Below are 22,483 nucleotides of genomic sequence, written 5' to 3' on the forward strand. Positions count from 1 at the left end.
TTTACCCAATCTTCGTTTAAATAACCCAAACAAAGGAATTCGTGAATTCTCAAGTCTTTTATTTTATAAATCCTTTTTGAATTTATTCAGACTTGCCCTAATTTGTATAAACTACAAGCTAGTTTTTATACATTTTTTATTAAATGAATATAAAGGATGGATTAAAACCGGAGTAAAAAGAAAGATAACCATGAATGGAGCTGCTCTTTACACATCTTTTTAAAATGTATTTGGTCTAGTCTGAAATGGTACAAACGAAAAACTAGGCTCCGACTGATGGTTTAAAAGGCTTGATTTGATTTAAACATTTGGCCATAATGTATGTACATATATTTCTTGAGTGTATTAAATGCATAAAAGGCCAAAAATCTAATTCTAAATAGTATTTAGCATTCAACATTCGAGGAATGGAAAAATGTTATGTTGTATTGTTAAAAGATAGGATTAAAAGTAGCAGCTCTGACTTGATTTAAACATATTGTATTAAAAATCGAAACAAAAAATCGATTTTAAACTGTGAGAATATTAAATGCATAAAAAGGACAAGAGTTTATCCCAACTAGTCTTAACTTATACCAGAGCATCCCTTATTAATAAATCCTATTAAAATTTATTTCGTCTCGTCCAATTGGTATACACTACACGCTAGACCTAGCTTAGTACTGGTAGCCGTCGGGTTGGTAGGGCCGTGAGAAGGGCGCAGGGGCGAAGGGTACGGGCGGTGGACGCCAGTTGGTTGGTGGTGGTCTGGGCGGTGGCGCCGGCATGCCGGGCGGTGCCCAAGCATTGGGTTGCATCATGCGTGGCGGCGGCGGGATGCCCATTGCCGGCGGAAGAGGCGGCTGTCCCCCGGCCATCGGCGGCAGTGGCGGCGGCGGGATCGTGGCTGGGAACGGCGTGGGCTGGGGCACGGGAGGCGGTGGCGCAATCATGCTCATGTTGTTATTCGAAACGGGCACCACTGGCGGCGGTGGAGCCATCATCGGTGGCGGCATCATTTGGCCAGGCATCTGCGGCATCATATTCTGAACTGGCGCATCGGCGAAGAGTTGATGAGGTCTGTCAGCATGAGCCGAAGGATTTTGGGCGGCCAGCAGTCGCTCCGCCGCCGAACCGTGTCGCTCGCCCTTGTGGTCCTTCTTGAAGGCGTAGGATACGGAAATAGGACGATTACATAGGTACTGGCCATTCATGGCGTCCATGGCCGCATCGCTGGCCTCGAAGCTGGCGAAATTAATGAAGGCGAAGCTCTTCGACTTGCCCGTCTCTGGATCTCGCATGATCTTCGGTGTCTGCAGGATCACCCCGAAAGCGGAGAATGTATCGTACAGAAGCTTCTCGTCCACCTCGACATCCAGGTTGCCAATGAAGATGTTGGCGCCCACGTCCAGATTCTTCTGATGAGCCGACGCCTTATTCACGCGAATGGGTTTACCATATAGCTTGATCATGTTCATGATCTTGATGGCATAGTCGGCGTCCTCCTCGCTGAGGAACTCCACGAATCCGTAGCCCTGGTGCATTTGGGTGACACGGTCCTTGGGCATGTGCACGTTGACTGGAAGGGCAGGGATTAGGGGTGTTCTTGAGATTAACAATGAAATACTAGACTTACCCACTGGCCCCGCCTGGACAAAAAGCTCCCAGAGCAGCGTTTCCGACACCTTGTCGTCCAAACCGCCGGCATAGATAGTGGCATCTGTGGAGGGATGAAGAAGAGCTTGTTTAGAAGGACCCAGGGAACGGTGCTCGACGAATACCAACCTTGGTTGCGTTCAGCAATGGGACCTGCCGCCATTTTGGTACTATTTTTATAAACAAAACCAAAAATTTATATTCGGCGTTTTTGGCATGCAAATCCCTGAGGTATATCGATAGTTTTTAGGGATGCCACAAGCAGAGATAGAGACGGACGGAAAGTCGATACATCGATGCTTTAAGAATTATTGGAGACAGTGTCTTAGCTAATATCGATTAGCTAAGCAAAAATTAAAAATTACTTTTTTTTATAAATCAAATATATTTGATACTGAACTACAATTTGAAACATATCGCATATGTATCTCTTAACAATGCTGCTTTATTCTGCAGATCTGGTCACCGCTCTGCCAAGTTTGATAAATAAAATTTAAATCCATTTTTCTTACATTTCGACTTCTTTCATCATTCAAACGCTTAGAAATTGAGAAAAAATAAACGTTATTAAGAAAACAATTTTAAGTAAGGCCAATAAAAAAGTAAGCCAGAAACTCGAGCCTCGGAGGTAAATAGATCAGGTAATAATCCGAGCAGCCCATGACTGGGTCACCTTAATACAAAGCTATTTTTGGTGAAAAAAACTATTAAAATTAAAAACAAATATGTTATCCAGATTAATTAGTTATCAAACAACTACCTTCTACTGTGTTTAACTTCTAGAAACTGTGTTTTTTTTGTAAACTTATACGCCATAGGAGTTTATTAAATCAAAACTAAAAAAAAATTGTTGAGCTCACCAATATGTATCTTGAATCGATTTCCGCGATTTCTACTAAAAATATACCTTAAAATATTCAAAAAAATTTTAAAGCACATACGATGTGCACAAACGATTTCTACCATTCCCACTATCGATAGATCGATTGGCCGCGCTGGCCAAGAACTCAACTCTAATTTTTATGTAATGTCACTTTGTTGTCGTTTGTTACAAGAAGCAAGGAAAATTCGTGCTAGAAACCAAAGAACCAAGCCCCCAATATCCGTGCGCTGTGATGTGATAATCAATTGTGTGTAAATAATGAATTGTCATCAGATATTGAGCGGCGCCTGCAATGCAGGCGACCGGTGCTTCGCGATTGGATCCGTGGAAGGCATACCATTTACAGTAAGCGAAGAAGAATCGAAATCGAATCTAAGCAAAAATCGGAGGAGGAATAAGCATTATTTAGCAACGCATTGATTGCTTCCCTCGGCCACTCCTACCCAATCCCAATCATTGCCCATTCGATTGCTCTGCCCAGTTATTTTAGCAGTCTCCTCCCCAACTTCCAATTGGAAACGGGGCATCATCATCATCATCGTCATTCCAACCAGAACCGATCGCAGCACGTCTTTAATGTTTTTATTTACATATTTGCATGTGTGTGTGTCCCTGTTCGTGTGTGTGTATGGTTGATGTGTATGGATTTTTGCCACACTTGGTGGTCAATTAAAAAAATCAAATGCAAATGATGAGATAGAGAACTTTTTTTGTGTGTGAATGTGTGCCGTGGTGTGCTGTGCAAATTCGATAACAACAAAAGCTGAAAAATGTTTGTTTTCACCTGCATTTACATACTTGGCCAGCAATTAATTACATTTTACAATTTTAAGGTCAAGTGTGGCAGTAAACAAGCCGCACGCACACATGCGTAAGTAGCAGTCGTGTGGGTGAGAGTGTTTGACTGTGTTTGTTTGTGTGTACCCTTCGATTGGTCAGGTGGCCTTTGATGCCCTAATTTCGCAGCTTGCAGGTTGTCCCCCTCCCACTCTCCCGCACTCCCTTTCTCTCTTTCCCTCTCTCTTTCTCCGTCACACGTCAATGGCAAATTGAAATTATAAACGGCCATAAAAAACGTGAGCACGCATTTATAATGTGCCTTTTCGATCCCTATACTATATGTATATTTGTATATTTGCCTGACTTGTCTTCTTATAACTAATGATCGGAAAAACCTCATTTGGTTCTTCTAATTCCCAAAAACTAATAAAATAGCACTGCTTCTAGATAAAAACTTCATAATGAACCCAATAAGAACCCCTTTATATTGGTAATTTGACCTAATGGTTATATCCTCACTGTATCCATTTCAAACTATAAACAGCCCTTTAAAAACGTGAGCACGTATTTATAATGTGCCTTTTCGCTCCCCATACTATAAGGTACGATATACACGATATTAAAGTATATTTACCCCTAATGTTTATCCGATCAAGAGACCGTGTTGTGTGTTTTCCTGTAAATCCACAGAAGCATAATTAACTGTGCACATTTCGCCATTCTAATGAGAGGCCCCACGGGGCGTATGTGTACTTTCTATATTCTATTATATTCTATTCTGTAATCAGCACCGCTGTTGACACAGTCCCCCGTTCACAGACCCTCGTTTTCCCACCCGCCTTTTGCGCCATATCATTTGCCATCATTTCAATTTGTTTAAGTTCGAGTGTATGCATATGTGAATAATTATATTTATATAGTATATGGTCGGCACGAAGACAATCCCCTGGCGCCATCTATTGGATCATGGGGGGAAAAACCAACACCCCCTAAAAAAAACCATGAAAAAGAAGCAATGTGTCAAAACAAAATGTTAAAAATAAACCCATTAATACCCATTTTTATACTAGTAATATAAACTATGATGAAACTTTGTATACCCTGAGTGAGAAAAAGCTTCTTAATAAATATTTTCATTATACCAAAAACATCGTGATGCATCTATAAAAGGAAAACTGAATTATATCTATGTCGAACGAATGACTTGGTAATCGAAATGTTGTCTTCAATATATATTTATATTAAGTTATACCCAAAAATGTCCTCTAACGTACTTTACAAAACCAAGAGAGTAGAGCAGTGCGTCTAAACAAAGTTAAAATAAACCCGTCACAAAAGAGCTGTTGATACCCTTTTTCTATTAGAAAGTTAGCAGGTGACTAATCTCTGACAAAACAGTTGATGCCCTCGCTAATGAGTTAGTAATCATAAAAGAGCAAAAGATTCTATAAATATAAATAAGTAAATAAATTAGAAAGGTTTTTATCTAAAGCTAAGATACCATTATTATGACAATTTATTTGCAAGCGACAGAAAGGAGGTTTACATTTCACTATCATGATAACAAGTACTAAAGCCCCTCTGCATTGCGAAAGAATCTCTATAAATATTCCATATACCATTTATCACGGTTATAACCAAATAAGAGAATCATAATCAATGAACTAATTATTTGATAAAGTGAAGTGTGACTAAACCTTTTCCACAAAAACTGTCAGATTTCCGCCAAAAAAAATAACACTCTTTTAATACTCTTAAAAATCGAAATGAATAATTAACGTGATTTTACTGATATTTCAATTCGATAGAGATAAAAAATGCTGAAAAATAAGGGTTAATAATCTATTACTCGTCGCCGTTTTTTCAGACCTTTATCCATTAAAGTAATAAAACAGAAAAACCTGAGAGACTATATATAGTAATAGTATACCCATTCCTATTTAAACAGCGTCGCAGGGTATTCAAATTTCTGCCCACGATAATGAGCATATCAGCGACAGCTCAACAAATAAATCAAACACACTTTAGCTAACCAGGTAACCAAACATGATGTGGCAAGAGCCTTGTCAGCCAGGCTGATAAGCCAGTTAACTGGACAGTTGGGTTATTGTTATCGATATATGCCTATATATATATACATATTCATATACCCGTGCATATACACTTGAGAACAAATACCCCGAGAGCACATAACGATCGTATAATGTTTAGATTAACTGCAGTAGAGTCTAGCCACTTATAATGCTATTGTTTTGCTAAATTTCTAGGCCTACGCCGCCGGCTGCAATGTGGTCATCCTGGCGAGCACCTTCGAGCGCGTCCAGATCATTCCGGGCGCCAGCCATGGCTATGTCAAGATATCCGCTTTGGACTGCAGCACCGATACCGGAAAGATAGCGGCAGCCTATGAGAACAAGATATGCATTTTTGAGCCCACGCCGGTGATCGAGTCCAGCAAGCACAATACCCACTTTTTGGACTACAGGTGAGTTGGTAATGGTTGTATACGATGCAGAGGCTAGGAATGGGTTTGGATATGTTTATGTTAAATGACAGAAAAAAAACAAAAAGCCAAAAGTCTATAATTTACAACTGCAATGGAAGCTTACTAACCTTATTCCTGGTGTTTCTTGCAGATGGGTGCAAACGGGCTCCTTCACCAGTCACTCGAGCGTGGTGACCCTGTCCTGGAATCTGGAGGGCACGCGTCTCCTGACCGGTGGCACCAACATCCAGCTGTGGAAAAGCAAGTCGCCCACTCACCAGCAGGAGGAGGAGCACACTGGTGAGTGAGCCATAAAACCCCCACTCCTCTGGCCCCTTTTCTTCTGCTGCCAACTATCGATTGGCGTGGGAGGAGATGAATCACAGATTCCAAGTGGTTGAAAATGGGTTCCAGGGGGTTTTCACATTATACAGTAGTTCTGACGCCATCGGAGTTTTCACGTCTGTTATAAATCACTTTAACTATCTCTTCTTACGTAAATCCTTAAAATACTAGAGACCTTTAAGAATCACCGTAATTTACTTTAAAAGCACTGTAAAATATATTTAATTTTGAAAGCTATTCATACCTCAGTTTTCTCGTGCTCATAAGTAACTAATTTAGGTTTTAAAATGTTTTCTTATTTCACAACCTAGTTTTAGCTAGGATGACGTAAAAGAAACCGGCCTTACACTACTTAATATTAATCGCAGGCTATATTTATAATAAATTTCGATCAGTAAAGTTTTTTTATTTACATATTGAAAATCTGTTGGTTCAGTTACTTTGTTTAGGCTGCATTAGCACCAAGTAATTTGAGTGAATTTCAATTAAATTCTGTTCTTAGAAACCCCATGTACAAGTGTCCTTATAAGCAACCTAATTCTAATGATAATTCCGTTCTACACTAGGCGTTAAGTTCGAGATTGGCGAGAGCAAGGAGCCGAAGCAGTCGAACAATGCCCAGTCGGAGGATGTGTCCACGTGGGAGAACATTTGGAGCTGCCAGACGGCCATACCCATTTACCACATGGCATTTAGTCCGGACGGAACGCTCTTCGCCACCTGCGGCCGCAACGATCGGCTGGTTAAGATCTGGTATGAGAACAAGCAGGTTCTCTTCCCGGCCAAGGGCACCTCCGCCGCCGGGGGACCCACGACCTCTGGCCGACATGGCGGGGACGACGGCACTGGCTCCGGTTCCGGCGGAGAGCTGAACTTCACGTACGTGTACATCGCCCATCCGCGAGCCGTGTCCAACATTGTGTGGCGCAAGACGAGCAAGTACATGCCCAAGGGATCGGTGGCCAACATGCTGGTCACCTCCTGCCTGGACAACATCTGTCGCATCTGGATTGAGACGGTGCTGCCGGACGACGGTATGGTGAACATGACCCAGTTCGATCCGATGGCCTCGCAGAACCCGAAGTTCCGGACGCATCGGCACAAGCATCGCTTCATGCAGCGGCTGAAGCACATGAAGACCTGCTTCCACATCCGCCGGCATATGAAGGCTGGAGTGAGTGCCGGACCAGGAGCGGCCAGTGGCGGGGTGGCCAGTGGCGGAGGAGCCGCCGGCGCAATGGGCGCCATGGGCAGCTCGCCGGCCAGCTACACCAACTATCTGGGACCGATACCCTCGCTGCCGTCCTCGTGCAGTGTCCACGACTTTCACTCTTACGGATTCCAGGGATCGGGCGTTACTCCCGGCATGCACTTCCACTTGGCCGCGTCCATAAACGCGGAAACGGACATACCGCTGGTGCCATCGATGCAGACCAGCGATCCGGCCAACCAGAATGTCTTTATCCTGCACTGGCTGAACAACAAGGAGATGCATTTCACGCTCCAGGCGGAGGCCATACTCCAGGAGCTCACCAAGAAGGTGATCGACGAGGAGAACGGCCACGGGAACGCCTCAAGTGGTGGTGTCGATCTGCCGGACGATGCCCATGGCTCCCATTCGCAGGCGCACGCGCACAAGAAGTACCTGCGCTCCTCCAAGTCCGTGTCCGTGGACGACAGCGGCGAGGAGTACAGCCGCTACTCGCAGCACACGGCGGGCACGGGCATGGGCGGTGGCGGCGGCGGAGGAGCGGGAGTAGGGCTCCATCTGAACTCCATGTCCAACACGACGTCGCAGAACTCGCTGAACAACGAGCCGGCGCACCCAATTACACAGCTGGTGGATTCGTTGGACAACAAGATCGAGTGCCTGCTGCGCGACTGGCACCAGAGTCCGGATTTGCTCTTCGCCATTCACCCGGTGGACGGAAGCTACCTGATCTGGGTGATCGAGTGGCTGGACGACTATTATCCGGGCTCGTTCAGGCAGGCGCAGGTCTCCTTCTCCACGCGCATCCCCTCGGCCTTTCCGCTGGGCGATGCCATGTCCATGTCCACCACGGTCAGCCTGTTCAATACGGGCACCCATCCGCTGGCCTTCCGCGACATTGCCAACAATGTGCGCAGCAAGGACGAGTTCCACAAGGGACACGCCGATGATTCCTCTCTGAAGAGTGACCAGCACTCGGGGCAGACCTTCGAGCGGCACGACGAAGAGCAGGAGGATGCGGCCGAGGATGAGGACGGCGACAGGGACGGCGACGCGGATCAAGATGAGGCGGGCGGCGATCGCAGTGCTGCGGCCAGCGGAGGCGGAGGAGGTGCCGAGCACAGCAGTAGCTCGCAGGATTCGGCTGCAGCCGGAGCCAGTGCTCTGCCCATGAACGTTTCTCCGTCGGTGTCCATGGTGACCAAGCACTCGAACGGCACCCTCAACCTGTGGCAGCTGACGTTCGCCTTTAAGACGAAGTTCACCCAAGTATTAAGCATTGGCCACGTGAGCCGCGCCTCCGGCCATCGGTTCCGGGTGAACGACATCACCTGCCACCCGGTGCTGCCGCTGCTCGTCTCCACCTCGCACCACAACCTGCCCGATTCGGAGGCCAAGTCGCCAATGTCTCCGTTTGAGCAGCCCCTGAGCGGAGGACTTCCATCGGGCGGAGGAGCTGGATCCGGGCCCTCGGGAGGTTCGAATGGGGACAAAGATGTATTTACGCCCACGGGCTTCTGTTCGGAGTTGATCCTGTGGCGTGTGGACTCCGTGGGACCGCTGTGTCATTCGGGCGGCGTTAGTGAGCTGGCCAGGATCAACTCGCCGGAGATCTCGGCCTTCAGCAATGTGGCCTGGATCCCGACGCTTCTGCCCAGCACCACATTGGGCAGCTACAGCAACTCCCCGTCCGCCTGCTTTGTGGCCAGCGATGGCGAGAACCTGCGCGTCTACCAGGCGGTCATCGATGCCCGCACCCTGCTGGCGGAGATCTCGTGCTCGGAGAACCTCAACACGCTGCACAAGTCGCACTCGCTGTCGTCGATGATCTCGAACGCCTCGTCCACGATGCGGGCCCAGCGGTCGGCGCTGCACGACAAGCTCAAGGTGGTGTCCCAGCAGTCGACGGCCCGACCCGGCTGCATCCTGCAGCTGGACGCCATCTCGGATGCCAAGCACGACTGGCAGAACACCCAGTTCCTGCACGTGTTCCAGGCGCAGTTGATTACGGGTGGCCAGAGGACGCCCCTCACAGATCCCCACGACCTGGAGGAGCCGCGCATGAACGCCCTGCTGGAGTCGGACATGGACGCCATTGTGGATCTGCAACGGAATGCCGACTTCGAGGAGCCCTTCTACATTGTGAACATCGAGAAAACACTGCGCGGCAGCACGATTCACATGTGGCGCATTGTCATCAGCTCCAAGCAGCAAAACTCGTTCCTCTCGGAGACGGCCATGTATGTGCCGGATAGCAACCTCACCCAGGAGCCAGACGAGGAGCAGAATGGCGCCGGTGGCAACCCGAATCCCAGGCGAATGTCGCAGGGAGCGGAAACGCTGACGGGCGCCGAGCACTTTGGGCCCCAAGTGGAGGCGCCGCACATCTCGATTACCACAAAGAAGGTGTGCACCCAGGAGCTGCCGCTGCCCGAGGGCGTGGACGTGATCCATGCCTCTCCGGCCGCCGGTCACCTGAGCAGCTCCAGCATTTATCCGGCCTGCTTTGCGCCGTACATCATTGTGACCGCCTGCTCGGATTCCATTTCGCGCTTCTGGAAGTGCGAGCCCATCGGCGATGATCAGGACGATCAGGATCCGGAGGGCGATGCCTACCACTGGAGCGAGTGGAAGATGTTCAGCCGGATCCAGCACTCGGCCATCGAGATTCCCGGCCAGCCGCTGAACATCAGTGCGGCCTACTCCGGCCGCATAGCCTGTGCCTACAAGTACGGCAAGAGCTTCACGCGCCCGAACAAGGGACCCGATCCGGACTCGCGCTACGTCAACCTCTGCGTGGCCATCTACGAGTGCGAGAGCTCCGGCGGCAGCGAGTGGGTGCTGGAAGACACCATTCACCTGAAGAACGTCCACCTGCCGCGGATCAACATCGGGCATGGCATCGACCTGAGCTACCTGCACGACAGTCGGCTGCTGGCGAAGAAGCAGCGGCTGAACCAGGTCCTCCACACCTTCGCCCACGATCCGGAGAGCCGGTCGCCGCGCAGTGGCGAAACAACACCGGAACTGGCCGTCAATAGGCAGCCCTCGGTCGCTGCCTCGGGTCTGCTAACCGTGCCCAGCTTCAGCACGCTGCAGTCCCTGCGGAAGAGCATCGCCGAGAACGGGAACACTTGTCCGCTGACCCAAAAGCATCTGGTCCAACTGGACTGGGTGAGCAAGGAGGATGGCTCGCACATCCTAACCGTCGCCGTCGGCAGCAAGATCCTACTGTACACGCCCGTCAGCTCGGACATTGCCCAGGCGAACATCAAGGCCATGAAGGAGTCGCGCTCGGTGAATCGCCCCATCCTACGGAAGGCCAGTTCCCTGGCGCAGCCGAACTTCGTGGACGAGATCCGTTGGATGAAGTTGCGGCAAATAGACCTGCAGACAGCCGACGGTCTGCCGCCGTTGCCAATGCAGATTTCCTGGGTGCGCGATGGCATTCTGGTGGTGGCCATGGACTCCGAGATGCATGTGTACTCGCAGTGGAAGCCCCACTACTCCTCGCACTTTGCAGCGGCTGCGGCGGCCGCTGGAGAGGATGTGCCGGACACCCGGAATCTGCGGGACGAGGATCTGCGCTCGTTGGCCAACGAGTCCACGCAGCTGCGGCTGAAGAACGTGGCCTCCATGCCGCTGATCAGCAAGGTGAGCACGGCCAATCTGCAGCTGCTGTCGCACGACAAGAAGCGTCGTCTGGGCAACACCAGCATGGCCAATATGAATGGAGCCGGCGGGGCGGGCGGAGCAGCTGGCTCCTATGGCGGCGCCGGTGCGGATGACGGCGGCAACGATGACTACATGACGGACTTCGGTCTGTTCCAGGCCTCGCGCATCGCCTGTCCAGTGTTGCCGCAGTACCATCCCAAGCAGCTGATGGAGCTGCTCAACTGCGGCAAGATCCGCTGGGTGAAGGCCATCCTGGCGCATCTGGTGCGCTGCATGAGTGGCAACAGTTCCAGTGCGGTGGCCCAGGACGAAGATGGCTATGCCAGGCAGCGCAGCTGGTCGAGATCGCGCACCCTGAGCATTAGCTACACGGCCGATCAGAACATTCAGGCGGAGCATCGCGGCAGCACCACTCAGATTCCCGAGGAGCTGATGCTGGACTACGCGGAGATCAACTCGATTCCGCCGTTGCCCTTGTGGGTGCTCCTCAACGCGGACAGGGAGACGCCGGGTCAGAGCAATAACTACGCCGAGGGCGACAAGGACTACGACGAGCTCTTCGACATGCACAACTCGGAGGACAACCTGGACGAGCTGCTGAGCGAGGGCGACGAGAAGAAGCGCCAGGAGCGCCGGCTATCGCTGCCCGAGAAGCACTCCATCTCGCACTTTGGTCCGCGGCAGGGACAGCTCCTCTCGCGCCTACTGACCCACACCCACTTGCCCGGACTCTCCTCGCTGGACCAGATGCATCTGCTGGCCCTGGCCGATACGGTAGCCACATGCAATACGGATTTCTCCGACAAGTTTGCCGCCGACCAGAGCAAGTCGGGCGGTGTGGGAGGAGGAGCGGGCTCGGGAGCTGTGAAGGATGGCAGCACCAGTACGGACTCGCTGGACGACTGCGGCCTGCGCTTCCTGCTGGCCATGAAGCACTTCACCTACCTGCTGCGCTGCCTTCCGCTCCAGCAGCGGGCGCAGTTCCAGCGCCAGGGCGTGGGCACCTCCAACATCGTGTGGGCCTACCACTCGGAGAGCGAGGAGGAGCTACTGAACCTGATACCCAGCTACACCAAGGGCGACCTCCGCTGGGCCACGCTGAGGGATCTGGGCATGGGCTACTGGCTGAAGAACATCAACACGCTGCGGAGGTGCGTGGAGAAGCTGGCCAAGTGCGCCTACCAGCAGAAGCAGGAGCCGCTGGACGCGGCCATCTACTACCTGGCCATGAAGAAGAAGTCCCTGGTGTGGGGTCTGTTCAGGTCGCGTCGCGACGAGAAGATGACCGCCTTCTTCGGCAACAACTTCGCCGAGGATCGCTGGCGCAAGGCGGCCCTGAAGAATGCCTTTGTGCTGCTCGGCAAGCAGCGATTCGAGCACGCGGTGGCCTTCTTCCTGCTGGCCAATAGCCTGAACGACGCCATCGAGGTGTGCATGAACAAGCTGGAGGACTTCCAGCTGGCCCTGATCATTGCTCGACTTTACGAGGGCGACGCCGAGGGCTGCTACTATCATCATCTGCTGCACGAGCACGTTTTGGGAACGGATCCGGAGACCGGGCGCTGCGACCTCAGCCGCGCCCATCCCGATCCCTTCCTGCGGTCGATGACCTATTGGACAATCAAGAAGTACCAGGAGAGCCTCAACACCCTGCTGCTGAACAACGTGGGCAGCCTGCACAGCAGCTACAGGGAGGAGGACCTGCTGCGCCCCGAGCCGCAGGCCACCAATCCGAATGTGTTTAACTTCTACATATATTTGCGCACCCATCCGCTGCTCATCCGGCAGAACATCGCCCTGTCGGCGCAGGAGAAGCGCATCGCCCATGTGGTCCTGTCCGGGTTCAACTACGCCGGCGATGCTGCGCCCAGTGCCGTGGCCTGTGACAAGCAGCTGCAGCTGGAGGATTCGATAACGCCCATCGAGCGGCAGCTGTACTTCACCACCGCCCACGGTCACTTCAAGAGCGGCTGTCCGGCTCTGGCACTCGAGGTGCTCAACAAGCTGCCCCAGAAGATCAGTGATGATTCCGGCGGCAGTGTGGCCGGCAGCCAGGCGCAGGAGCGGGCCCAGCAGAACAAGGAGGAGCTGATCAACACAGGCATCATGGACCAGTGGGGAGCAACTCCGGCCGCCGCGCAGAATACAGCGGATGCCTTTGACTGGGGCGCTCCCGTGGCCAGCGAATCGGAGGCCAAGTTCGAGATCAAATGGGATGACGAGGATGAGGATGAGGTGGACCCGGATCTGGAGCCCGACGAACCGGAGCTGGCCACTCCGCAGCCGCAGGCCTCCATTTTGGGCCGGGGCAAATCGAGTGGCAACGACAACAAGATGGACATTATGGCCCAGCAGCTGAAGTTCGTGGCCTGCCTGAAGATCCTCATGGAGGAGCTGTCCACGCTGGCCACCGGATTCGAGGTGGATGGCGGCCAGTTGCGCTACCAGCTGTACATGTGGCTGGAACGGGAGGTGGAGGCGCTGAAGCAGTTGTGCAACTACTGCAGCCAGTCGGAGCAGGCGAGTCACGAGTCCGGGGATGTGGATGCCGAGGCCAGGGACAAGGAGATGAACGCCAGCATCTATCCCAGCACGGAGCGACCCACGCTACACGAGATCCTCATGCAGGACAAGCAGGACTTTGAGGCCAAGGTGATGCGGGCGGCCAAGCGCAAGCGATGGCTCAAGGGTAAGATTGTCTTGGTTAACCGGTTGAATTACAATTAATCTCATGCATTATCATTGCAGCCAATGAAACCCTGCTCCGCACCTTGCTGAGCTATTGTTCTCTGCATGGAGCCAGTGGCGGAGGCCTGGCCTCCGTCCGAATGGAACTGGTGCTGCTCCTGCAGGAGCTGCAGCAAGAGAAGACCCAACAGCAGCTCCTGAGCCCGCTGCCCTTCCCCACCACGCTGCCCCTGCTCAGCGCCTGTGTGGCGGGCAACAAGACGGTGATCGCCGATCCCATCAAGTACCTGCAGTCCCAGACGGTGGACATGCTGCAGAGCATCATCAAGGTGCTGCCCTTCCCAGGGATCGAGCCGAGTGCTTTGAGTGAGATCTTCGTGCTGCGCGATCTGGCGGTGGCCCTGTCGTCTTGCATCTACCAGTCGCTCTGCGATTCTGAGAGCTTTGTGGTGAACAATTCGGCCTTCAACGGTTATCCCAGTCCGGGCATGGAGAACATAGCCAAGATAAACTCGTCCTTCGAGTGCAGCTATTTGGTTGGCAGTCGGAATGCCTATGGCCGTCGGCGCAAGTACTCCACGGATGAGCCGGCCGGCGTGTGCACCACTCCATCCAAGTGGCCGGGCGTAACCAATCTGCGTGCGCTTTTGGCCCGCGAGAAGGATGAGGATGTGCCCAAGCTGAATGTGCTGCTGCTGGAGTCTTTCGTCTCCACCTACATGGCGCTCTTCATTTACTCGCTGTCCACCTGCGATAGTCGTTTGCTGTACCGCCTGAGTGGCCAGAGTTTCAACAACGAGACCTGGTCCACTCTCTTTGGCGGCGGGATGAAGAAGTTGCTCATCAAGCCAGCCGCGGCACAGCCTCTTAACCAGATGGCGGCAGGAGGAGCGGGAGCAGGAGCTGGCGGAGCCGTAGCCGCTGGTGGAACTGGTTCCACCTCCGAAGAGCCGGCGGATGAGAACAGCGTTTGGAATACGGTCACTTCCATTACAAAACAGCGCATGAAGTTGAACATGAAGATCCTGGGCAGCTTCAGCCAGAACAGCACTTCCAGCAACATGAAGGAGGACAAGCCGACGTACCGGGAGCAGTTTATGCCGCCGGAGACATCCATGCTGTCCTATTTCCTAACCAAACCGCCCACAACTGGTGGGTTTTCAAACCTTTTTTGGCAAGTTATACCCCCTTAACTGATGAATCCCTTCCAGAATGCGATGACTACGACACGGACGACTCGCACGAGTCGGACAACGAGGAGGAGGAGGATGACGACGACGATGTGAATGTGAGCCGATCCCAGCTGAAGGCCAAGGACAACACGGAGCACACCAATCCCACGTCGTATTCGTGGAGCATCCTGCGCCTGGCACTCATCAAGATCAGCACGCACAAGATTCAGGAGTTGGTCAAGGTGGCCGGCATCGAGCTGCAGGGTAGTTGTAACATTTCATCCATCGATTCGCCATCATCCACTAAGCTGCATCCCTCTATATTGTCTTCCCGTTTCGCGCAGATTTGCCCGTGATCAGTCCACTTTCGCACGAGGTACTGAGGACGCTCAATCGCTGGCAGGACTTTGCCCTGAGTGACCTCATAGCGCGCGGACCGCCGTCCCGCAATTATATACCAGGATGCTATGCGGAGAGCGGCATCAACGGCCTTGCCATCCACAAGTACCGTTCGCTGCTGAACAAGGACAACACTCCGTTCGTTTCGGGCTCGTCGGCTGGCCCGATCCGGCGACTGTGGAACTACCTGGTGCGACAGGAGCCCGCCCAGGAGGTGTTCATCAAGAGCATCTTCGGCAAGAACATGGAGCCTAGCACCCGGGGATCACACCATACCCACAACGACAACGAGACCGACGAGGGTGAGTCCTTTGTCTCTAATAATTCACTAAGTACTGATTCTTATACTGAATTGTTACCCACTCCGTGCAGGTCAATCCCATTCGACCAACGAGAATACCGACCACATCCGGATCATTCACAAGGATCACGAGTCGATATTGTCCTTCTGCTTGAAGAACAACAGCTCCTCGATGATTGCATTCGCAAATCCGCGGGAGATCCAGGAGTTCGACATCTCTCTGCTGCTGGAGTCGCCAAATTGGTACGAGGATGAGTGCGACTACGATATGATGAACCTGTCCAAGGATGCGGACACCAACAGCTCGTCCTTCCTGATCATTCAGACGCAGGAGCAGTAAGTCTAGCTTTGTCTGTTTGGGAATTGTTCTTTATTGATGGGTTTTACTTGCAGAAACCAATTTGGAAGTAATAGCAATGCATACAGCGAGTCCAATGCCAGCACACAAAGTGCTTCGCAATCGGGACGCGGCACATCCATGGTGGGTGGTGATCCTCTTAAGCGTTCCAAGCCTGAATCTAATGCTTTCCCTCTGCAGGTGCTGCGCCACAAGGTGGACAATGTGAAGAGGATGAGCGCCCATCCGCTGATGCCGCTGTACCTTACCGGCGGCCAGGATGGATCCGTGCAGATATGGGAGTGGGGTCACCAGCAGCCCGTCTGCTCGCCTCGCACCTCCGGCACCTTTGCCAAGGTGACGCGCTGCCGCTTCTCGGAGCAGGGCAACAAGTTCGGCATCGGCGATGGCGACGGCAAGCTCAGTCTCTGGCAGGCGGGCATCGCCTCACAGAACAATCGTTCGTTCATAGTGAGTTGGCACATGGTCTGGGACCAACGGCGGTTCACTTATTAATCCTTTTCTTTTTGCAGAGCTACCAGTGCCACAACAAGGCCCTGTCCGATTTCGTGTTCCTTGGTTCCTGCAGTCTTCTGGCTAGCGGTGAGTTTAAACATTTCTTCTAAAGACTTCACTTTATATTCAATCCATTTCACAGCTGGTCAAAGTTCCGAGAACAAGAACATCAACATCTGGGACACACTGCTGCCCCACAAGAAGTCCTGTGTGTCGGGTAAGTATTGGGTTAACCAAGGCCAATGAGTGATTTCTTATGAGAGAATCCTTTACAGCCTTCACCTGTCACGACCAGGGATCGTCCTGTCTGGTGTTCGCTCCGCAGCATCAGGTGCTCATCTCGTGTGGCAAACGCGGCGATGTTTGCGTCTTCGATGTGAGACAACGTACGCTGCGCCATCGCTATCAGGTGGGTTCTACGGATTTGGTCCCCCAAAACTGAAAAATAATATTTTTTAATCCCCCGACAGGCCCATGATAGCACCATTAAGTGCATAGCTTTGGATCCGCACGAGGAATTCTTTGTCACTGGCTCCATTGAAGGTGACATTAAGGTGGGTTCTGGCTATCTTATCTTATAGAGAACTTTCGATTAACCAAGGGTTTCCCCCGCAGATCTGGGACATGAATCAGTTCATGCTGATCAACGCGTTCCCGCATGAGCATGCCAAGAACGGGTTCTTCAAGCACACCGGCCAGGGAGTCAGCCAGGTGTACGTAGATCCCTTCGGACGACTCTTCTCCTGCGGCTCCGATGGCTGCATGAAGGTCCGCCTGCTGGTGGAGAAGGACAACATTGTCCACTCCGTGTATTGAAAGCTGTATTCTATCCTTAACATTTCTGGCACGGATGTGGATCTCCGTATCCGAGTCGGTGTCCGTTTGCCGCAGCCAAGTCCGTGTTTCTGCTCGTCTGTTTTTATGTGTGTGCCGCGGCAAAAAAGAGGACGCGATTCGAGTGTCCTACAATATGTGTATTCTTTGTTAATCGTTGATTATTGTAAACTTTTTTAATTGTATTTCAATTTCCTACACGTACAGATATACATATATATATATATTTTATTACTATTTTTATTTGCATAAATGTATTGTCTTTTTTTTTTGCCCATTTCCGTTTTGCTATTTAATGTGTTTTTCCAAACGACGAAACAAAAAACGAAACTTGTGTCTGACTCGATTCGCTTGATTCGTTTCATGTTCTTTGAGTATTTCCTAAACAGACTATATACTATACACTACTATACAGATACAAGATATATATTATATACATCTATTATATGCTTTAAATCAATTAATTATTATTATTATACGATATACAAGACATTCGACAGTATGGTAATTGATATGCTTACGAATATATATTACGATCTATGTCTTTGTGTTGAGCTTTGTGCAAAAATTTGTCTGTTGTTGAATCAATCAAGATATATGTATACCTAAAACGAAACTAAATGAATTAACTAAAAATAAATAAAGTGCAAAATGAATAAAAAAAATTAATTAAACCAAATGAAGTGTCTTTCAATATTACCTCGATAAGTGAGAATTTAAAATATGTTCTCTAGAACCCATGGCTTAAAATAACCGAGCTATATGATTTAGTGAGTTAGACTTCAATATCAAACCTTTTTGGTATGTTAATTTTATTATTTTCAATTCAATTTTGTCGTCAACAGGATGTTCCCAACCACGATGGTCATAAGACCATAAATGGTTCCATCCATTTGCCCACTAATATACACATCAAACATCAGTGAAATGTTCCATTTCCGTTTGCCATTGAAAAGTGTTTTTCTTATTTCGTTTTTATTATTTCTTTTCTGTGTTTTTGCTTATTTTTTTTCATTGTTAGACAATCAAACAAATTAGACGCTACGCCTTATATGGGCCTTTAATAATAAAACTAGCAAAAAAAAAAATAGGTTGAAGAGTTCACAGAGGAGACAGATAGAAAGAGAGGCAACAAAAACATAGATGGTAGCCAAAAGAGGAATTATTATGGATCGGATCGGATCGGATCGGCGGATCGAGCGGAAACGTTGGCATCCGTTGAAAACAGCATTATGTGTATAGTATACAGCGAAGTAGGGTAAGATAAAATGGGGTAGAACCGAATCCGGAGTGTGGTCGTCAAGGGGGCCCGTGTATTTGGATGTGGATTTGGCCGGAACGCGTTGTCGTCGTATCATATGGCATTGCATCGGATTGGATCTACGACCTCGGCGGCTTAATTAGCTTGCTTGTGGGCGGTGGCAGCTTGCAGAAGCCAGCCGCATCGAAAACGGGCAGCAGTTCCCTCACCCGTCCGGGAATCGAGCCATCGAGCATTCTGCGGGGGCGGAAGATTGGGGAGAACATTACCGTGGGTTATTTAAATAATTACTTAGAAATTGTTTCCTTGAAATTAAATTTACTGTTAATCTTCATAAAAAGGTTGGTTTTGAATTATCAAAACCCCGCACTTTTTACTCTATAACTTTACTTACTAAAAATCCGATTTTGAAATGCTATACCTTAAAATGCTTGAGGTTTAGTTCCCTTAAAATCTGCATTTAGGTCTTGGCTTGTAATTTTGGTTCGATTTTACCTAAATCATGGACTTCTAATTTCATAACTTTTCTATTTAAAGTCCGATTTTAAAATGGAATGTCTTAAAAAGTTTATGGTTTAATTCCCTAAAAATCTGCATTCACACATTTTTTTATAATTTTGGGTCGATATTTTCGACATTTTAATGACCTAATCCCTTTCCAAATTTTCGGAAATTGGGGTTGCAGAAAAGTGACCCAAATCATGCACTTCTATGCCCATAACTTTTCTATCTGAAGTCCGACTTTAAAATGGCATGTCTTAAAAAGTTTGTGGTTTAATTTACAAAAAATCTGCATTCACACATTTTTTTGACATTTCCATGAGGAATCGAAAAATAGGGTTTGGTGACACCAAATCATTATTATTTCATATTATTGAAATACCTGCGCTTGTAGTCAATCTTGGCGCCCTTCAGCGAGATGTTGGCCTCAGTGGGAAAGAACGTGGCGTCGTAGAAGTTGAGTCCGTTCTGCAACAAGATGTTGTACTCGTCCATGGAGGCCAGCGTGATCCGGATGACGGCAGGAGGCAGTTCCCTGCGCTCAGGACGCTCGGCCTTCTCGATGGCATCGCCCACCACGGAACCCACGCTCTTGGAGGTGCCTGCAAAATAAGGCGATTGAAAGTGGGTGAGTGGTATTTCCCAGAGATAATTTACACCTAGAGAATGTAGTCGTAATATAGTCAAGTCGATGTAGTCATTTCAGGAGTTCAGGAGGTCCCCCAACTTCAAAAGAGTAAAGTTTAATGTATGAGTTAAAATATCATAGCATAATCAAGATAATAAAATGTAGTTGGCACTTACTTATTTTTGCCATGATTAATATTTTACTATCAATAATATTTAACTAATTCACTGAAGTTCTTGGTAAATATTTTACCAAAACAGTTCTACAATTTTAAAGACTTAGAAAACCCCTTTCCCGATGACCACAACTTCGCTGAGTAACTTAACCATAGGACAAGGGGACAATTTCAATATATTTTCGCATGTTACCAATTGAAGGGTACTTTACTTCGTAGTGCCGCTCGGCGCAAAGTCTGGGTCGGCGTGTGCAGCAGCTGGATCTGCTCACCTTCGACGCCCTTGTCGCCGCCGGCGGAGGAGGAGCCGGTGGCGACCGAGGAGGAGGAGGCGTTGGCGGCGTTGCTGGCGGGGCTCGAGTAGATGTGCAGGCGCACCACCTCCACCACCGAGTCGAACTTGTACATGGCATGCCGGATGTCCTCCACGGGCAGATCCTCCGGCACATCGAGGACGTACAGGGTGAAGGTCTTCCGCGGCCGACACGGAATGGCTATCTGTGGGTCACCAAAAATAAAAACGGGAAAGGAGAACGGAGAGTGACTGCTGCGCATGCGCATGGTTAAGTTATGGATCGATATCGATCGATGGATGTGGGTGGTTTCTGAGGGTTTCTGAGCATTTCTGAGGGTTATGTCTGTGCTATGTCTTAACTATAATCGATAGCCAATCGCAATCCCAATCTCAGTAGTGAGTCATCAATCGATTTGGATATATGTGTATGGATACTCACGCTTCGCGAGAATGTTTGCTGCAAAATGGGGAAATAAAATTTGCATTTTTCACTTGTCGATTGGGTTAGTCTGGCACAAGATGCTCGATGATCGGATCTGATGAGGTGACGATTGGTGTTTGGGATGGAAATGGGCAGTGATGGGAAGTTCCAGGAAGTGGGTTTTACTCCAAGCAGGTGCAACGAATGACCAATAGACAATTTTGGAATTTAATTCATTTATGCTTTAAGTAGTTTTTATCTGAAATTTTCGTAATTTTAAACTTTTAACAAATTTGAAATATCTTTCGTTTGGAAATTAATGTCAGTAATTAATTTATATTTAAAATTGAATACGGATCTTAAATTCATTTCAACATTTACAAAAATATAAGGATATGAAAATATGTATATGATGTTATAAAAGCAGTCCACAAAATATATTTCTTCTTTTTTCGAAAAAATATTTGTATGCTTCTTGATCAGGAAAAAGATAATCGGTCCAAATAAATTATTGATATTGATTTGCAAATTTCGGGTGTTGTGTGTAGGAGGCACGAATAAATATTTCTCTGTTTAGTCACACTTATGATACTCTCGGGACATTCCAACTTTATTGAGAAGCCGTTGCACCCCCGACCTCACTGATGTGGCACATACCTTGTGCCCCATTATGCCCTTCCAATCACTGGAGATGTGGGTGTGGGTGGGTGGGCTCACCTTGCGGTAGAATCGCGCCCCGGTGACCTTGTGGAAGCCCTTCTTGAACACCGCCTGATAGTCATCTGGGTGTGAGAATTTAAACAGAATGCCTGTAGCGGTTTTGGTCAAGCTGAAGCATCCCTTGAAGGCCATCTTCTCGCAGATGAGTGCGGCCCGCTCCATGGACAACTCGTAGGAGGGGGTCAGTAGGAAGGCGCCTGTAAGTACGATTGCGATCTGGTTAGGCTACGTGGTTAGTCTCTCCAGCTACCGGGTTAGTTCGATGGGTTCGATGGGGGGCTCTCGGTTTAATAATCATGCACTACGCGAAACAGGATAGAAAGCCAACTTCGGCGGGCCAAAGTTTAAATACCCTTGCACTTGGAAATTGATTGAACAATATATTTTTGGAAAAGTTTTAACTACTTAACTATTACTAGTTTAAAAAGAATTTAAGATACTTTATAGAGTAATATATTAAAGAGTAATATATTAAATTTCTGGCTATTATTAAAATCCCGCCTGCAAAGGTATTCGTTTAGTGATTTCCTAATGTTTATGTGTTAGAGCTGGGCCATGGCCACCTTTGGTCAGGAAGTTGTCCGGCGACGAGACCTCCGAGTCGGAGTCATCCTCCCGCTTGTCGGTCCACTTGGGCTCCGCGGACAGCTTGTGGGCCGCCACCTTGGTGACGATGCCCGAGGGCCGCTGCCTCGGGAACTCGTTCTTTTCGCACTCCAGATCGGATGTGTTGCCCAGGAAAGACATGTTTGAAACTCGATAAAGACACTCGACACAAGTAAACGGTGTGAAACCAAAACCAAAAAAAAAATTGATACTCGAAAACGATTCGAAAACGGTTCGAAAACGATCGCAATTCGCTTAGGCGGCAGGCGGTTGGGGCGATAATTTTGAAGCAACTGAAATGTAGCCGCGTTTTCGAACCGCTTTTATACGGTCCGTTGGGCTCGCTTCGCATCGCATCTTTGGCTTCTAGGTTTGGGCACCGATCAACGAAATGAAAGTCCCACACACGCATACTATAGAGGTCAAAATGTCAGCACTGAAACACTAACATTTTGATAGAAATTGATTTGTATTTTAAAATATTTTGTATGGTTGATAAATTAAAGGTTGAAGAAAACTACTCTAAAGCTGAAAATAAAAATTTATGAGGCTAGTACAATTTAATTTTTCTAATAATTTGCAAATCATAATTTGATCAGGTATGGTTAACCAACAG

At 49.1% G+C, this 22,483-nt stretch overlaps 3 protein-coding genes across 8 annotated transcripts; 1 reads left to right on the plus strand and 2 right to left on the minus strand.

Moving 5' to 3' along the window:
• Positions 1-42: 42 nt before the first annotated feature.
• LOC108050026 (splicing factor 3B subunit 4) lies at positions 43-1,908 on the minus strand. Of its 2 annotated transcripts, XM_017131509.1 has the most exons (3): positions 1,765-1,908; positions 1,616-1,699; positions 43-1,558 (listed from the first exon to the last, which is right to left on the minus strand). In XM_017131509.1, exons 1-3 carry the CDS (start codon positions 1,796-1,798, stop codon positions 657-659), a joined length of 1,020 nt encoding a protein of 339 aa, XP_016986998.1. In that variant the 5' UTR covers positions 1,799-1,908; the 3' UTR covers positions 43-656. The 2 variants fall into 2 exon arrangements, with proteins under 2 accessions (XP_016986998.1, XP_016986996.1); XM_017131507.1 differs by having other exon boundaries at positions 43-1,699.
• Positions 1,909-2,642: 734 nt separating this feature from the next.
• Positions 2,643-17,939, plus strand: LOC108049993 (dmX-like protein 2). Its single transcript, XM_017131456.2, has 15 exons — positions 2,643-2,863; positions 5,566-5,783; positions 5,935-6,083; positions 6,695-13,702; positions 13,762-14,853; positions 14,913-15,137; positions 15,218-15,574; positions 15,645-15,909; positions 15,967-16,054; positions 16,112-16,381; positions 16,444-16,513; positions 16,569-16,643; positions 16,702-16,835; positions 16,897-16,980; positions 17,042-17,939. The coding sequence occupies exons 1-15, from the start codon at positions 2,777-2,779 to the stop codon at positions 17,240-17,242; spliced, it is 10,323 nt and encodes a 3,440-aa protein (XP_016986945.1). The 5' UTR covers positions 2,643-2,776; the 3' UTR covers positions 17,243-17,939.
• A 262-nt stretch (positions 17,940-18,201) lies between these two features.
• LOC108049953 lies at positions 18,202-22,142 on the minus strand. 5 transcript variants are annotated; one of them, XM_017131361.2, is made up of 6 exons: positions 21,825-22,142; positions 21,259-21,458; positions 20,560-20,577; positions 20,038-20,323; positions 19,405-19,624; positions 18,202-18,758 (listed from the first exon to the last, which is right to left on the minus strand). In XM_017131361.2, the coding sequence occupies exons 1-6, from the start codon at positions 22,006-22,008 to the stop codon at positions 18,641-18,643; spliced, it is 1,026 nt and encodes a 341-aa protein (XP_016986850.1). In that variant the 5' UTR covers positions 22,009-22,142; the 3' UTR covers positions 18,202-18,640. The 5 variants fall into 5 exon arrangements, with proteins under 5 accessions (XP_016986850.1, XP_016986853.1, XP_016986851.1 ...); XM_017131364.2 differs by lacking the exon at positions 20,560-20,577 and having other exon boundaries at positions 20,098-20,323; XM_017131362.2 differs by lacking the exon at positions 20,560-20,577.
• Positions 22,143-22,483: the final 341 nt, after the last annotated feature.

This window comes from Drosophila rhopaloa, unplaced genomic scaffold, assembly GCF_018152115.1.
Source record: "Drosophila rhopaloa isolate 14029-0021.01 unplaced genomic scaffold, ASM1815211v1 contig_3, whole genome shotgun sequence".
In the NCBI taxonomy this organism is placed as follows: domain Eukaryota; kingdom Metazoa; phylum Arthropoda; class Insecta; order Diptera; family Drosophilidae; genus Drosophila; species Drosophila rhopaloa.